This window comes from Anomalospiza imberbis, chromosome 11 (assembly GCF_031753505.1).
Source record: "Anomalospiza imberbis isolate Cuckoo-Finch-1a 21T00152 chromosome 11, ASM3175350v1, whole genome shotgun sequence".
NCBI classification, from domain to species: domain Eukaryota; kingdom Metazoa; phylum Chordata; class Aves; order Passeriformes; family Viduidae; genus Anomalospiza; species Anomalospiza imberbis.
In genome coordinates this window covers 9,527,696-9,546,428 of record NC_089691.1, presented here as the reverse complement: position 1 = coordinate 9,546,428, position 18,733 = coordinate 9,527,696, and the positions used below count along the sequence as shown (strand labels likewise).

Below are 18,733 nucleotides of genomic sequence, written 5' to 3'. Positions count from 1 at the left end.
CCTGTAACAGATCCCAATGAATATAGGTCCCATAAAATCTGCAGAAATTTGCTATGCTAAGAGATGAAACAGAGTAGAGAAGGGTAGAGGATATAGAAATTGAATAGTTTCTCATAACACTACTATTTTGTATTTCATCTCCTTAATATGCCTTTTCATATTATTGACATTTGACACGTAGTTAAAGCCTGGAAATGTAGGTCTTCCTAGAAGAAAAATAATAATTTGAGGTTTAGGATGCTACCTCAATAGATATTTACATGTATGGGAATTTCAGGGGAAATGAGGGACATTTTCAAACGGTGATGTAGGATTTGCCCCTTTACTGAGAGGTTTGCACTTTGAACATCTCTACCCCATCACTAATCTGTGGCGCCAAAACCATTACATTTAGTGGGACTGTTAATTTCCCAAGTGCTTGCAGGAAACAACTGTTTCCCCAGCTGCTAAATGAGTGCATTAGAAGATGTGACACTTGTGATGGGTTGAGACAGGGGGATCTGAAGTGTTGCTGAGCCCTCTGGGCCAGGTCCTGTGTAAGATAGGATCACCCAGCAGCCAGCCCAGGGCAGCAGACCGGGCTCAGTGGCTCTGAGGATGAGCTAGGGCAGAACATTCCCCCAGCAGGTGCCCAGCCTGTCTCCCCTGCCCTCTGCTGCTGCCAAGGGGGCAGAATTTGAAGCAGGAGAGGGGGGAATTGAGCCAGGCCCCCGGTGAGGAGGGGAGTGACTGAAAGAGGAGACCATGGAGAGCAGATCAGCACTGTGCAAGGGCAGCAAGGCCACTGGGCTGGGCAGAAAGGCTTGGAAAGACTTCACAGCTTCCAAAACCTCCCCAGCTTTTCATAACCTCAGATGGCCTCTGTCCAGATCATTTTACCTCATCACAATTTCATACACCCTGTCATAAAAAGAAAAAAAATTACAAATCCATCATAAGATTCCACATGCCATAAAAATGGTATGAAATCTCCTCACCTTGCTGTCAACCAGCTGGGACTTTGCCATCCCTATACCCGAAACCTCCATGGTCCGTTCTAACACAGCCCATCCCCCTCTACTCATCTCTTCTTTGCTGCAGAATTCTGGTTTGCATATGATGCTGAAAGCTCTTGAGCTGACTTTGTCAGCAGGAGCTTCACACAGCACAGAATATCCATTAAAGCTTTCACTAATATCTCTGATTGGCACCTTTTGGATGCACAGCAATATTTCTCTGAACACATGCTCCTCATTTCAAAAAGCTAACTGGACAGAGAATAAGATTTAAAATAGTCATTTTTTACATCTCAATTGAATAGTCTGAAAGCTTTAGCTAAACAGCTGATGGTTTAAATCTGAAATTTAAAATGCATGAAAAGTGATATTAAATGAAATTACTGTTATTTAAATGTTGTCCTTTTTCCTTTTTAACGAATCACAAACAAAACATTTATTTAAACTTGGCGTGCATGATTTTTCAAGGAAAAGACCACTGCTTTTTTCCCAAGCTTTTCTCATAGGCAAGTACATCTTCCAATCTTTTATTTCACGCACTTAATCATTGAGCTTTGTTGAACAAAACCCATGGCCTGATTTTAGACATGGTCTTTCACTATGAGGTTTTTTGGGTATTTTTTAAGGAGTACATTTCCCACAAAGCATAACCCATAAAACCAGTGATAAAGATGTGCACATCATGCATTATACTTAAGACTGAATTGCAGAACTTCGAACAAAATTATTAAATTATAAATACTAAACTATATATGCATTTAAATGTGCGTATTTAATTCATCCTCTCAGCCATGGCCGCATGTCCATGTGGAGTACATCTCAGAAAGCTGCATTTCTAAATCTAAAAGTTCCACACATCATAGATTTGTCAAATTTTGGAATCTTCAGGTTTTGTATTAAAAAGACCTGAAAGTCATTAACTGTGGCCCTTGACATCAATCTATTGTGTGCTGCGCTGTCACCTATTATTCATGGAAAAATAATTGCTTTTGTTTTTCCAAATATTGTTTTTATAATGAGTTTAAAAGTCGCCAGTGACTATTTCACAAGGAGAAGCTTCCAACTATGCATTAATTAAACATGCAAGAATATTTTTATGATTAAAAACCCCCTTAGACCACTGAGTCCAGGCAAATCCTGTATATTATGAATTGGCAAACCACAGCTGATGAAATGATGCATGAAAATAGAGACAGAGGCAAAATAACCTGCTTGAACCAGGAAAATTTTCAGACAATAACGATTACCAGGTTTAATTAACTTTAACACAAAAGTGGGGGCTCCTTCTGTTTCAAGTTAATGAAGCTCAACACATGGACACTACAATTAGAGACAAAAGCATAAGTCTAAAGCAAGTTATATTTCAAGATTGAAATAATGAGCTTGGTATTTTAATTTCACAGTCAGCAATTACGTGAGATCCAGAAACAAAGACACAATACATGCACTGGAAACGTTAAGGTACAAATGCAGCTGGTTTTCACTCAATATCTTTCCTATAAGCCAGAGGCAAGAAAATATTTTTTTTCCTACAATAAGCAGTATGTACAATACCCTGGAAATATTTCGACTATGATCATCTAAGATTTACTCACTTTCATACAACACAAGTCAGAAACGTGACCTCATCTAGAGCCCTGAACTGCTTAGTGACTCCTATCGTGCCTTTCTCATATATATTCATTAAATCTCTATCTATAATACTGTTATTTCCATTTAAAATGATTGTTGTGTAGCAAAAAAAAGCTGCTCTCCCACAAAAATGAATAAGCCTAGATCACTTCCACCCTTTTCAATAATTTGCCTATTCCTAAATACTAGGCTGGAAGAATATATGACCCTTAACTTAATCTCATCACCAGGCACCTCCAAAGGAAAAAAAAAAGCACAAAAAGAGAAAAGATGGTCTGCCATTTATGTCTCCCATTTATAGTTTATTAAACCTAGAGATAATAGGAAAAAGGTGGAAAAAAGCAGAGAATGTCTGGGCTGTAGTATCAGATATCACTGCTTATTACTGGCTATCTGCCTAGTAATCATAAATCCATTGGGTAATATTCTCAAATCTTTTTCTTTTCAGGTAGGTGTGAGCCAAAAAGAAAAAAAGTTTAATTTTCTATGAAGAGCAGAAAACAGCAAGCACAGCACAACTGGGTACCAGGATGCATAAATATTCCTGATTATGAACCCTTGCACATAAAGCAAACAGGAAGAGTTTGAAGTTAACAGTGCGTACATCATGCAAAAGGTATCTCTGTCCCAAAAGATAGATATCACATAGACTATGAATGAACTGCTCCAATAAATTATATTATTCCTCAGAGGGGAGAAGAGAGCAATGTTATAAACAGTGACTTCAGAAAAGTGAGAACAATAGGGCATTGAATTTTGTAAGAGTGAATTAAGGATCTTTTTTTTCCTGGAGGAGAGCTCAGTATCATTCACCAATGAGCCTTTTAAATAAAAGCATTAACTCCAGCTCTGCCTGTTCCCCTAAGCACCTCAGCATCTTGCACTTTCAACATTCTGTACCTGCATTTAGTTTCTGATAGAAATACAAGTACATACAGAATTAAATAGAGGTTTCAAGTAGATTTTTTTTAAATATACTTTCTAGGGAACTCAGAAAGCACATGATCCTGGCAGAACACACATCTCAGACACATAGCTTTGATGAGAGGCTGTGTGCCTTTGTAGAAGATTTACCAAATCAGAAAACAGCAATCCCTGTACATCACCTCCTCCTTGTGCTGTCGGATATGTACTGAATATCCATGGATAAAGGAAAGCTGAGCCAGAACAGCATTTTTTAAAATGAATCTTGATAGGATCAAACTCCTCAGACCTGTCACTTGCCTTTGGCATCTCTTAAACCAAGGAAAGTCATTTTCTTAAAGCATTCTCAGAGACCTTGACAGCTCTGGGAATTTGGAGTAAGTGTGACTCCCAGTGTGAACCCTGCTCAGTGCTGAGGGCAGGGCACAGGCACAGGGCTCAGAGCTCTGCTGACCTTGTCTGCAGCATAAAGCTAAAAGCTAATTAAAGAGCTTTTTCAGAAGATAACAAGCTTTTTTTTTGTTTTGTTTTTTCTGTAAGAGAGGGATGTCCAGTATTTTCAAGGCCACAAATCGGAACAAAAGAAGTCAAAAAACTTCCTCCTATGAAGTGAATTTCAATGTCAAATTCCTGTTTGTTATCACCAATATGCCAAACATTAAGCACTGGCAACTCTAACTTCACCTTGTATGTCATTTTTCTGGCTCTTTAGCTGCTTTCTTGGTTAGTTAGAATTGGAAATTGATAGCCCCATAAACATCTATGAGAAACACATTATTAAACACATCATCTCTATCTGCTCTGACAACGATAAGCCAAGTTCTCTAAGGTTTACAGCAATCTCAAGGAGTGCATATTTTTCAATAACACTGTGATCTTTTTTCCTCATCTAAGCAGCGTTTCTCCCTCACTCCCAGTGCATACTTGTTTTGCCTGACTTCTCTGAAACCTGTCTTAAAATTTTATTTCAATGTTACCTACTCTTCTGCTCTCTCCAAAGGTTTTTTTTTTTAAGTAGTTGAAAATAGTTTCTCCATTTTAACCTCACTTTAAGCAAAGGTAATAGCTCATAAAGAGACTTGCAAAAAGATTATTGTCAGTACTCTTGAAACACTAAGGTATTAACACTTAACAATTTTGCCTTTGCATATTATTTAGGTATTTCTCCTTCTCCAGCCTTCTTCTCTGCACTTCACAGTCTTCTGACACGGTAACCTTTTTCTGCTTTCTTCTGCATCCTCCACATCCTTCCTTTCACAAAACATTGTTTGCCTCCTTTACTCTGTTTTGCCTACAGGTACACCCCTGCCAGGGCAGGGCCTGGGGTGGGATCACCTCTTCCCAAAGGACAGTCTGCTTTGAAATGCAGGAAAGCCTCCAACTGCTCCAGCTGTGGCAGAGCATGGTACACACTGCTCTGACCACATGGGAAGGAGAAAACATTGGCTGAATCTATTCTGGGTTGGGCAATCTTGGAAGGAATGCTGGGCATTCTGAGAGTAAATTATTTTGTAGTCTCAGGTAAAGTTCTTGCAAGTTTACCCTCACTCCCAGTTTGATATGACAAATTTCACTCTAATTTTAAGGATTAAGTACTGTTATTGATTTTCTGCTAAATGTTCATTTCATACTGTCTCCCTCCTTCTTCTTTTTCTCCCTATTACCTGCTTGAAAATGAACTTATCTGTATTCATGTGACTGGTTTCTTCTGGTACATCATTATCCCCTTATCTGAACAATACTTGTTCATTCCTCTGTTCTATTGGAATAAGTTAAAGAATTGCCTTACAAAAACAATAAATGAAAGAATTCCGTGTTGCAAACAACAAATTGTTTTATCACTGTTCTAAATAGAATTTCAGTTTTATTTATAAAACCCATAAGTTTGTGTGAATATGCAAGAATCTAAGCTTTTAGTTCTTTTAAACATGTCTCTAATACTTGCAAGATGCATACAAAGAGCATTAAAAACCCAGCCTGGAGATACTTAATGACTTGAGAAAGGGAAAGGAAAAATTGTACAGGTACTATCGGTATGCAAATACTTTCTGTTCCATCTTGCTGGTGCTGTTAGATGTGACCTGTTAATCTTCTTAGTTTTGGAAAACACACTTCTTTTTTGTAGAATTGTGCCTGAGAGGAAAAGATCTATGCTGCTGTTCCAAGCTATCCTCTGAATCAAGTAAGAGAGACACTCAGACTAGAGCCTCCGAGATCCAAAACAACTGCCCCATCCATCAGGCTTTTCTGAGCTGAGTGCCTCACTAACTCTTCTGCTGAATTGTTTCACATAATACAAAAAACTTAATATTCACTAGAGAAGCAACTGGAACAGGTTGCTCATATCCTGAGAGCCCCACCTATGTGATTACGAGCTGCTCCAAAGCAGAAGTTTCTCTTGCTCAGGAAAACCTTTGGGGTGTCTCAATGTTTAATCAGAGAACTTGAAATTTTGAAAACACTCATGGGATGATAAAGTTATTTCCTTCTCATTGCTGGTAGCAAGCAAACATAGCAAAGGACCACATAAATATAAAAGGTAAAAATCTCAGGAAAATAGCATTATCAGCCCAGTCATGCAGTTCTTTGACAACTCCAGGTTTCAGATTTCTGTAATTATTTACAGCAGGTATCATGAGGCAAAAGCACCGTGTCCGTATTTGATGGGTAGAACTGAATTTATAGAGTGTTCTTCAGCACACACCTCACACATTTCAGATAGAGACTGCTGTTCAGGCAGAGGCTGGCAAGAGTACATCCAGAAATGTCTGGAAACTACTTTTGGCTTAAGGGTACCAAGAGGACAAGTCCTGTAGGTTGAGTGAGACGAACCAGCCTCCAGAAACCTGTGCCAGACTTCCTCAGAAGCAGAGAACATTATTTGCAGTACCAAATTCAGCCTAGAGCTGCCAGTTCCTCTGCTGTCAAGCCCGTGTAGACAGGACAGCTATTGAGGCAGAGAATTACTGTTCTTTTTGGATGGGCCCCTTATATACAGCAGAGCCACACCAAAATTACAAAATTGCTGAAAAGTCATCTCTCCTGCATCTCTGCTGCGGAAGACAGAGAGTTAAACTCTGCTCTAGTGTGTTCAAAGTCACTCCTTGTCATCAGAAGTTATAAGCAAACAAAAATAAAATCACTCTAGTTATTTACATTTGATTTGTTTGTAGTAAGAGAACATAGTTCTTAGCAAGATAAATGTGTGGAAGGAGGAAAAGTAATAGAAATTATCCACTGATCATAATTGTCTTAAAACATCCATAATATTCCCTCAGTGCTCAAAAATCCCCAAACTACAAAACTCCTAAGTGCAAAAAAAAATGAAGTCATTTATCATTAGAAGATGAGCTAAAATATTGCTAGCCTAGCTTCATGGAACCTTGTTTCTCTTTTGCTTTTCACTTGCCAGAGAGTCAGAAAACATAATAGCTTTGAAATTAAAATACCCAAGAAGGTGCATGCCCCCTCTTTCCCTGTACTCTCTTTCTGATACTTAATCCCTGCCATGCATGCAGAGTGAAGGCCAAGTGGAAGTCTTCCTCTGAAGATTACTTTGTGCATGAGTTCTGCTGCTGTTTTTAACCAGTTACATCTGGATTCACTGATGTCTCGATAGTTTTGTAGCCATTTCAGTTTTCCTCTTGCCAAACTCAACAAATAATTAGGAAAGAGTAGACAAGCTGAAATGCTTTCCACTGAAACAGCTAAAAATCTGAAAATCAATTTGTTGCAGTATTAGAGCAGTTGGGAAGTCCTTAATTTGAGCTCACAGAAATCAATAAGAATAATACAAAACTAAGAACTGCAAAGAGGAACATTTGGTCTCTTTCAGAAAAAAAACTGAAGTATTTTATGAAAGAAAAAAATACCAGAAGAAAAACTAACACCAAATAAAAACTCTAAGAGATGCTTTTATGATTTAAACGTGGCTTGCTGAGCCTTGTAGTTCATTAGCCCACTAGACATCGCATTTCTGTACACTTTTACCTTCCTTTTAGCTTTTAAACTGCACTGCAATTCCTAAGAGTTTGGGCCTTCGGTGATGCAGTCAGGTTTTAAGGATATTCTGAATTCTATGCTTACTGTCTTTCCTTGATCACCCTTATCTTTTGATCAGTATGGAAAAATTCAAACTATTCAGAATAAGAACCACACCTCTGCATGTCCTAGCAGCATTTTGCATCCTAGCTGTATCCAAACTATGCCTCCAGCTGGATGGACAAAACCACAGAGACCCTGAGTGTCAGAGGTAGAGATGAATCCCTTAAGAGCAGATCCTGGCTGAGGCACCTTGAGAGAAAGCTCCAGAGGCAGATTTTACAGATGAATAAACTGTAGTGCTCTGCAATTACTTCTGCAGGAATTGTGCAGAAGTTTACAGCTTAAATTTGTGTGAGATAGGGATCTCTTCCTCCTCTTGCCTTATTGGAAGTTCCAGCTGCAGTGTCTACATCCCACCTAAACAGAGCTGAGAGCACTTGGGCCTGCAAAATGTTTCAAAGAAAGTCTAAAAAGGAATTTAGGCTGTTTCCAGGCTTGGAGTTTAGACAGACTGAATTCTGATTTAGAAAATATGCAGCTTGGATAAATAATCTATGAAGTATGTCAAAATTCAGATGTTGCACTGCTATTTTAAATGCACTTTTCAAAAAGTCATTTCAATTGCTGGTTACAAGTGCTTGAAGTCCAACAGGCTTCCCTTTCCCATTGTGGATGTTCAGGACTCTTCAAGAGCTGACTTCGGAGTAGTGGACATTATTCTAACAGCCAGAAAAATATTAATAGACTGTAAATCTAGTTATCATGTGCCTCATGCAATATTAGTGAGATAATAAATACACAGACTTGTCTAAACATAACATAACATAAAAGTAATGCATGTGTTGTAACAGGACTTTCATAGGATTATGTGGAATAGCTGTTTTCAATTTTTTTTGTCCTTGTATTTTTCAGTACCTGATATCAAAGTAATTATCATCTAATTGTTTAAATTTTTATTAAATCCCTAAACATTTAATAATCCATCTTTATAAACTTTTGCCTGGCATCATTATACTAAATAAACATTTTGGTCAGTTTTTTTTTTAAAGTAGCATCAATTTAGGTTATGATTTTATATCTATATTTAGGCTCTGTATTTAACAGCTAAATTGCAAAATTAGAAAAATTCAGGCAGCTCCCCTTAAACAATAAACTATTGAATAATATTAACAGTTGGAGGATTAGACCCAAAGCTGTAAACCACATGAACTGGACTAATTGTCTTTGTCAGCCCTCTTTTACTATTTGTGCTTTCTTCTAAACATCTGAAGTCTTGCTTTCTGTAGATTTTCAAAATAGGTATTAAAAAGTGCATTGTTCACATGTGTGAACCAGTGGAAACCCCTTAACTCTCCATCTGCTGATTTCACAAGATTTTTTTATGCAGCCAACACACACAGTCTGAGAGTAAGGATGTGATTTTTCAAGGACACAAAATGCAATTTGGAGTTAACAGACAGCAAAATCTGGCAGACAGGTACCTAACTCTGGTATAGTTTTGCAAACTTTTTCCTTAAGGCTCAGCCATATGTTATAGATCTTAGAAAAATGAATAATGAAAAACAGCCTTACACCAGTATTCCTTTTTTATCCCACTAAATTAACTTTAAGACTATTCTTAAAAGAAACTAATCTTTTCCTAAAAACTATTTGATTAATCCTCTTCTAGTCTTCAGGCATAAAACTGAAATAAGGTCAACCATCTTAACACATTGGCACTTGAATCTCTCCTATCTTATGCAGGAAGTAAAACTACAACAATCAGAAACATAAAATCTGGTAATTCTGGTGCATCAACTGTGCACCAGCTTTGATTCTAGCAGAAAGAAATAACCTTGCTTTTTTATCACCACATCACACACATGCAGAGAAAACTCGGCAGGAATGTAAAGCAAATGAACTAATGAACTTAATTAACACAGAGAAAATAAAAGAAGTGCCCTGCAGATGTGTATTTGTGGTGAAATCAGTCAGCAAATAAACAAGTAGTCATGACAAAATTTTATATTACTTCCTCCTGTCACTGGGGTCAGAAGTATGAAATCTGGGTAGGAACTAAGTTATTACAAACCTTTCTTCTAAAATTAATGGGGTTTTTGTGTGTTTGTGAGAAACAAAGCACAAGTTATAATTATTACTGCTGCACTGAGTAAAGCCCAGCACCAGTCCCACCACTGAGCAACCACCTCCTGAGATTATGGGAACCCAGAAAGAGTCCAGCCCTGCCAGAGGTATCCTGCCCTGGCTCCGTGCAGCTGGTGACAGCACAGGTTTGTGTGCACAGAGCTCAGTGAAGGTGACACAGGTGACACCGCGAGCCGAGGGCTCAGGAGCCACCCCAGCCCCGTGGCTGCAGGGCAGCAGCAGCTGCCTGTCACCTTGGTGCACTCTTACCCTTGAAAGTCCACTTTGCAGTGGTCTGATGACATGTGGTAGGAGGAGAGAGCCTCTAAACTTATGTGGTTGTATCAGCTGCATATGCAACAAATCCTTAGGGATGTGGCAGCTCCAGGGAAGAGTTTTCCACTTGAGAGCCTCTTCCAGGGGGGCCTCAACACCAAACCCACCAGCGTGACTGTGAACTATAATGAGGCAGTTCACAGCTTAGGAAGCACACCCCCAAGCACAGAGGTAGTAAAAGATCAAGAAGCCAAATTTCAGTTACCAATAATTATAAATAATTTTAATTTTTTTATAGACCGTCTCCTAGCAGAAGATGATACCCTCTTTATTATCTTTCTCCAAAATTTTTTCTCTGGCAAAAGGCTAAGCCAAGAAAATGAAAAGATGACTGTAGAACCAAAACCTGCAACAGGCAATACTCTTGGCCTCTTGCTGGGTATATGAGAATGGCAGCTGACCTCTATGCTGGAGGTTTTTACACCTGTGAATATATTGTGACAGGACAACTTGCTGCAGTAATACAAATGGTAACTTATTTTACATCCCCAAACGCATTAGGCATGACTAAAGAGATTCCACTTATAAACTTGAAAATAATATTTATTAACACAGAATGACTTGCTCCCATACCCATGAGGTAAGAAAACCCTGGACTGAGACTCAAATATAAGTAGCATTTAGATGGTTATTTCCTTGTAACTTCACATCCCTAACAGAAAGAAAAAAGAATCTCGCAAACCTCAAATATTGCAAGGTAAATCTTTAAGGTCTGCTTTCACTGATTCATAGTTTGGCCATTACTCAAACATGCAATGTATAATGCTGATGAGTTAAACATCACATCACACATTTTGATTTATTCCTTTCAATTCTCTGGGAATTTTATTTATGTTTATAACTACAAGGTCAGTGGTGCCAATAGATTCAATCAAGGGATAGATAGTTGAGTGCTTAGACCATTACACAGAATTACAGTGTATTGATTAGAATACTTGTGGAATAACTAAGGACAAAACTAATAATGTTACTAAGAAAAATGCCCAGAAGGGATCAGGTTTAGTCTAACCAAGTAACACAGTTTCAGCATTGCTGAAGAGAATACCAGGAGTCTAAAAGGTGAACTCTTACCGTTATTATTTTCTTTAAGTTGGTGCTCTTCCACAGTCAATGAAAATATTAATATTATTTTATTTCCCCCTTCTATCATTTTTATGTACTAAAACAATATTATCTATGCTGTCCTCAAGACACAGAAAACCAAATGCACCACGGTGTTTCTGTGAACCATAACAAGGCAGTTCACATCTTACAAAACACACTCACAAGCACAGAGCTAGTAAAAGACCAGGAGGTCAAATTTCAGTTAACAATAATTATAAATCATTTTAATTTTTTTTAAAAATAAAACATCTCCAAGCAGAAGATGTTATCCTCTTTATTATCATTCTCCAAAGCAAGAAAACCACTTTCTTTATGTGCTTTCTGAATTTCCAGAGTATATGAGCACAAAAAGCACAAGCTGGTGCTGTATCACATATCACTAATTCAAAGCATTTAATCCTGTCTTCCACACGTCGGCCAAAGCAATACAAATGCCAAAAAATTCCTCTTTGATAGCAGAATTGTATACACTGTACATTATATAAGCCTTCTGTCCCCTTCCACTCGAATGTACACGATCAAATCATCGTGGCCATTACTTTCTATTGAGCAGATGGTATTATGAGATTTTTGATAAAGAACAACAATCACCCAGGAAGGGTTGCAAAGGGGTCGCTGAAACCAAGATTAACAATTGATTAGCTTTAATGGACCGTGACAGTAATAAACAACAGAGCTGCACACAAAGATTTGATTGTCCTGTTAATGCTGCTGACACAAATGGCTTTTAACTGGCTTCCTGAAAGTGTTAATATCGCCACAGCCTCGGCAAATGAAGGACTTTGTCAAAGTGAGAACTGTCCTGCAGTGAAGAAGCATTTACTACAACCTTCTAAAACATCTTCCATAAAGTGTGTTTCTGATTTATTCAGACAATAGTTCCTATTTCTCCAAGGCTTAAAGTTCAACAAAATGAAACGCAGCACGCCTCTGCAAGGCTGGAGTATAATAGAACTCTAAAGCATTTGAATAGATAACCCAGCACTCCTCGAATATACAACAATAATGTGAATTATCATTTTCAGTGGGCTCATTTTATCCTTACTCCAGCCTGGACTGACAGATCTCAGTATCACAGCCTTCTAAACTCAGTTTTTTAATTCTTGGTTCTGATAAGTTGACTCTATTTTATATTCTTCCTTTCTGCACAGAAATCAGTAATTTGCATCATATTTTCATGAAAATAAAGTGGTTTGTGATTACTGAAAACAACAATGGCAAAATCTGAAAACAAAACTTAATAGATCTGTTTATTTCTTAGATATGCATATGGGAAAATGTCTATGGGAAAAGTCTCTGTTTCCTTTAATTCTTTAACCCCAAAATGTAAATAGACTTATGGCAATTATTCATAGAAGGTTTTAAAACTGAAGCTAGGTAGAGGCAAAGTAGACAAAACTCCACCTAACATGTCATTCAAGAAACCATGGATCTAGGAATTCAATTAAAGGTAAGGAGGTATTTACCCATCTAAGCATTGAGTAAGACTGTCTGTTAAACTTTTAATGTCAGGTTCAATTACTCAGTTTCTAAAATCAACCTTTTTTTTAATTATGTGTCTTATTCAGGAAGAGGCTTTTGTTTTAAACATTTTTAGCTGTGAGCTGCCACGGTGCTGCTCCCTCCCGTGTTATGCCTAAAGGCACCACACAGCAGTGGTGCAGCTCTAAGGGCTCCTAGGAAAGAGGAAATCCAGCGTCTGCTCTAGACACAGATCAAAACACAATCCACTTGTACAAATCAAGGTCATGCTAATCCGGTCCCTGTGGGTCCCACCCCATCTGCAAATTGGACTCTCTGCAGAGCAGTTCCTCACTGCAGCCACACAACACGAGGCTAATTGCTGTGTTTAAAAATGTGATCTACACAGATATGCAAGGGAATTTAAATGACATCTCTGAAAGAGTAAAAGCCACCAGCTTGGTGTCCCAACACACAAGCACTAAGTATATAACCTGTCAAAATACTGAGCCAGCCTTCGTTAATTCCATTTGCTGTAATCAGCATCCTTCTATTACTCACATGCTTGGCTTTCTACAGCAGCTCTTCAAGCAAGCTATTGTATAAAACTTTAGATATACTCTGATGATAAACATTCAAGAAAGTAATTATTTCTTACCTGTAAGTCAGCATCAAATTCATGTTTCAGGTAAGCATCTTCCGCAGCTTCAACAAGACGCTGAAAGAAAAAAAAAGGTGCATTTTTGAAATAATGGATAACAACTTTAAAACCTGGTACAAAAACAGAGATTGTTTGAGCATTGTGAAATTTATCTGCTCTCATACTTCACTGAATAGAAATAAATTATTCCAATTTTTAAAAAGAAATAAAGAACCAAGTTTTTTAAACCCTCAGTACCCACTGTTGCTGATACAAGACTCTAAAAGCAGCTCACCTATTAATAAATAAAGAAATAAAAATGTCTCTTTTTTCACCAGTGCTCAGTTCCTGTAGATCCCATTCTGAAATTATTTCTAAGAGAACAAAAATAAAGTTGATTTTACATGGAGTTTATTTTGCACATAGGAGCCCTTTTCAAATCTTCCTTAACAGTAAATAGGAGGTATTCCCAAATAATGCAATTGATTTCAAGAAGCTGACATAAAAATGAATTTCTAAATTACACATCAACTCTAAATTATAAGAAAAATATAGACGAGGTCTGTTTATCGAGCAGACTGAAATAATACCATAATATGGTACATTATCACAAGATTTTTCTGCAATTACAGAAGTAACATTTACTGAATGGCAGCAATTCAGTAGTATTTTTGCCCTATTAACAATATCCAGAATCCCTTGTAGTAGTTATTTTTCCTCACCATTATCATCTGACAAGAAAAAACATGCTTGCACCATGGTTGCACAGCTATCTGAACCATTTAATTCATAAAGGGGTTTGCTGCATATATTCTATTGGGAATTGACATTATACACTCTCTAAGGTTTTATTCAGCGTTCTTTATACTTCAGAGTATTTTAACCATGGAAGAGACTCCTAGTTTTCATTTAATCTACCTGAATATTCATATATTTACAAGCCAAAATCAAAGAAAGAATACTCTGTGTCTTTTATTTTCTTTGCTCTATCAGGCACTGGTACACATGGATATTTTCACATATTTTCCATCACAAAGCAAGGTCCAGACTCTCATATAACAATACGCAGAGTGGGCAGCCATGCACACATTTTTTCTCCCTTTTCATAACTGTTTGCACATTTATCAAGTCTTTGGATATAAATCAAAATGAAATCAGAATTCATATTGATTGCTATACAGTTTGAGCTATAATGGAAACTGAACCAAGAAAAATATTTCTGGTTGCCAATGCAGAACAAATGGTTGAGCAGAACGCTGACAGTTTGAGCAGAGCCCTGGTGGCTGCAGGGAGGGTTTGTGCTCACCTGGTCCGCAGAGCAACAGCGAGTCCCAGCCTTGACCGACTGTCCCACCCCATCTCATCTCCCCCTGCCCCATCCCATCTCCCCCTGCCCCATCCCATCTCATCTCCCCCTGCCCCATCCCATCTCATCTCCCCCTGCCCCATCCCATGTCCTGCTGCTCCATCCCATCTCCCCCTGTCCCATCCCATGTCCTGCTGCTCCATCCCATCTCCCCCTGCCCCATCCCATGTCCTGCTGCTCCATCCCATCTCCCCCTGCCCCACCCCATCTCCCCCTGTCCCATCCCATCTCATCTCCCCCTGCCCCATCCCATGTCCCTCTGCCCCACCCCATCTCCCCCTGCCCCACCCCATCTCCCCCTGTCCCATCCCATGTCCTGCTGCTCCATCCCATCTCCCCCTGCCCCATCCCATGTCCCTCTGCCCCTGTCCCATCCCATGTCCTGCTGCTCCATCCCATCTCCCCCTGCCCCATCCCATGTCCAGCTGCTCCACCCCATCTCCCCCCTGCTCCACCCCATCTCCCCCCTCACCCACAACCAGCACCAGCCCCAAAAACCCCGGGGCCTCTGCTGGGCTCCTGCCCCCTCCCTGCACACCCCGTGGGGAGTCTCTCCAGACTTTTCTTTGGTGCAGAATTACAATTTCAAGCACACAGTCAAAAACTGGAAATGCTCCTGATGCCTCGGCTGATACAGAGAAGCAAAGGTCACCTTCCCAGAGCCCTGTGCTGGGAGTACCTCCCTGACATTTGGCTGACTCCAGCTTTAAACATCTTGTCCCATGAAAACCCAGCTGGTCACAGCAAACCCGTTTGACCCAAACTGGAACTGAACTGAGCTGGGTCCAGCACTGGGCAAATCAAACCAGAACTGAACTGGCAAAATGTCTGAGCTCACCTTCCTATGTACAGGGGTAAGAGAATCCAAAAATAGCAATGCATCCCAACCTGCTGCAGGAGGGGGATCCAGGGGAAAACATTTCAAATGGAACTGTGAACTTCTGAGCCATTGTTCCCACTACTCCTGTACTATCTGAATAGTACCAAGAACAGACCTTGCAATGTGAAACATTAATGAATGTTCATTTGAGCCAAAAATCTTTGTCTTTAGAATCTAAAAAGGGAAGTAACACAAATTTTCTCCTCTGAGGGGGAAGCCTTATAACAACTGAAACAAATCCATACACATTTGAACATTCTCAGAAGCCCAGCTTTAATCAGCATGCTAGTGACCTGCTGAAAATTTTACAAACATAGCCCTCATTTTTCAAGCATGAAAAAGGCCTTTTATCTCTAATTCAATGCATTCAATGCATTACCTTTATTTTCCTTTATTATAAAGGCATAGGTGTATTACTACTCTGTGTCCACCTGATACAAAAGTTCATGACTGATGAGTTTGAGAGTAAAAAAGTGAAAGGATCAAAAAAACTCTTCATACAGAAAAAAATACATGGAAAAGGAAACCATGTTTTTCTTTTTGTGTTGAAATACTTACTTAATCATCAAAAGAAAAATTATAGTATTTCATGAGATACCAGTGATATTAGATATCAGTACCTAGTGGGCTAGAAAAATAATTCATGGCTTCTTATATAGTTTGTATTGATCCCGATGTGTTTCAATTACATTTTTGCCTCTGTGAAATAAATTTAAACTAAGATTTATCCCCACATATAAGAAATAACTAGAGAAACATAAGATGGGCAATAGTAGAAACATCTGGTAACAGGGGCAGATCAGAAATGAAAAGTACTGCATGTTATTTTATTGAATTATTCACTAAGATTTCAGTTGTTACTTTTTTGATTTTTTAATGTACTTTTCAGCAACATTCTCTACAAGAAACTCAATGACAAAGAAGTAAAGTGCCTACTGACAGGAAGTTTTCCTTGAAGATGTAGAAGCAAATATTTAAGCACATTTTGTGCTTTGCCCTCACAAAACTAAATAAAAAATTAAACTTTTGCTACATGAAATGAAAAAAAAATGCAAGCATATTCACACTTTTTATGTGTCAGTCCTTAACCACAGTTTGCTTTAAGTATCTCAACACCATTATGAAGGAAACCATGAGAAATCTGGGAGAGCTACAGAAAAGGAAAGACAAAAAGTCCAACTCCACAAAATGGCATATTAGTGGATATACACAAATTATATTGCAATGAAGAAATTGAATGCAAATGTTTCATGGGGTTTTGTTGTGGTTTTTGGAGGGGGGGGGGGTTGTTGGATTTTTTTTTTTAAGAGGTTCCCAAAGGGATGAAGCACAATGGAAGAAATTCCTTAACACTCTGCAGGCAAAAACATAAAAAACACATGTAATACTGCAACTTTTTTATATGGAGGCAAAAAATCCCTTTAAAAATATTTTAATGACTGAGCAGTTATCCAGCAATAGTCTCAACATTAGCATGATTAGCAATTTTAGCTTAATAGTTTATGATGACACTCTTAATAGAAATGCCAATATATTTTCATTTGAGTAACCATACTCTCAAATCCTTGCTGGAGCAAGTAAATGCTTCCCAAGCTGTGGTTATCCTGAAGGGAATTGTGAGTTATCTGCATGCACTTACATGGAATGAATTATGAACACAGAGTGAGATTTGGTACACTCACACCATTCAAGGGTGTTTTCAGAAAAAATTAGTCCTAAATGTGGAGAAGGGTCTGTGTGCACATAAACAGGCAGGTCAAGGGCAGCACACAATCTTTAGATAAAGCAATTATAATCTTCTAAGGCACAGCTCAATTGAGGTTCCCCCAGTTAAGGAACTAATCCTTAGAACTTTCCCAACACACATAAACCTGAAAAAGATGAACTGCCTGACCCAGAATATCCCAATGCAACATGGATATAAACAGAGCATGAAGAAGGATATGTAAAAATAACATAATCACAAAAAAAACCTCCAAATGGTCACCAAAACATAAGCTCAATGTTTTGTGTATTCAGTGGTACTGATATTATAAATAACATAGAAAAAAATGAGAGATGAAAAATAAGTGATTGTTACCCCATAGTAATTTTTTTTTACTAAATCACTAAGCTATCTCTCAAATTACCTAACAAGGTAATTTTCTTGACAAATGATATTATAATTTCAGTGAACAGATATTTCCAGATAAATTCTCTTTCAAGTTAGGTTGCTATAGATAGAGCAAAGGAAAGGTGAAACAGAATGGATGAAGTGCAAGAAGAATCCAACAAAAAGAACAGAGATGGAGAGGAGAGGTGAAAATAAAAGCTGCAAATAACAATTTCAAGAAGAAAACATGAGACAAATATCCAGAGGGTATGGTAGTTATTTTAGTTTCTGAGATCTTTCCCTTTTCATGTACTTTTTAAGGGTTTCAGCTTACTTCTCAATGATTTTCCTTCATTAGAATCCCATTTTGAATTTAGATTAAATAAATTCATAAGCATAACCAAATTTGAAACAGTTTCTGAACTCCTGAACTGTGGAGGGTTACTAATCTTTATCCATGAATGCTGACAGAAGTTATGCCCTTCTCTCTTTTCAGCTATGAAATCTTAAAAAAGAATTATATTTCATTGTTTCCTTTCTATTTTTCTAAGATAAACCAACTGCAACACATAAAACTAGAAATGCTTCTCAAACCCAAACTGCTAATCACAATCACAAACTGCTATCACAAAAAAGCATAGAGGAGGGCTCAAATTAAATTATAACTATTATCAGCTAGGTACTGGTATCATCTAAGTCCATAACATAAATAGTTTCTATTCCATAATAACATATTAATAACATTTCTTTAAAAAATGCACTGGCATATTACAGTCATTAAAGAAGTGTAGACAAACCTGCAGGCTGCTCTTATATTCTAGCATCAAATGCATTCAACCAACAGCAAAAAAATGGCCCTGAACCCTAACAAACTTTATCATTATTTCCCATGGTATCAGATCTGTTTGAGTTCCTAAAAACATGAATATAACTTCGATGTTGATTTGAGATGTGTTTTGGAAGAAAAAATACTTATAATCATTTGTGTAACTTTAACAGGTCTGTCTCTCTGACTCCTGTATATGGAATTGTAAGCAAGATTTCTATCTTAATTCAATATAATGCACTTTGTTAAGAAAAACAGCAGATAACAAGAAAGGAAAACCTACGCCTGTTTTTAAAACCTTATTTCTTT

General features: G+C 38.0%; 1 protein-coding gene across 3 annotated transcripts in view; it reads right to left on the bottom strand.

The window, feature by feature from the left end:
• CACNA2D3 (calcium voltage-gated channel auxiliary subunit alpha2delta 3) overlaps window positions 1–18,733 on the bottom strand; it is a 390,394-nt gene that overhangs the window by 257,591 nt on the left and 114,070 nt on the right. For all 3 annotated transcript variants that reach the window (XR_011003009.1, XM_068201787.1, XM_068201786.1), the window contains exon 4: window positions 13,279–13,338. Coding sequence is in view for 2 of the 3 variants with exons in the window: in XM_068201787.1 (XP_068057888.1) it covers window positions 13,279–13,338 (60 nt within the window). In the remaining variant the exon portion in view is untranslated. The remainder of the gene's footprint in view (window positions 1–13,278; window positions 13,339–18,733) is intronic.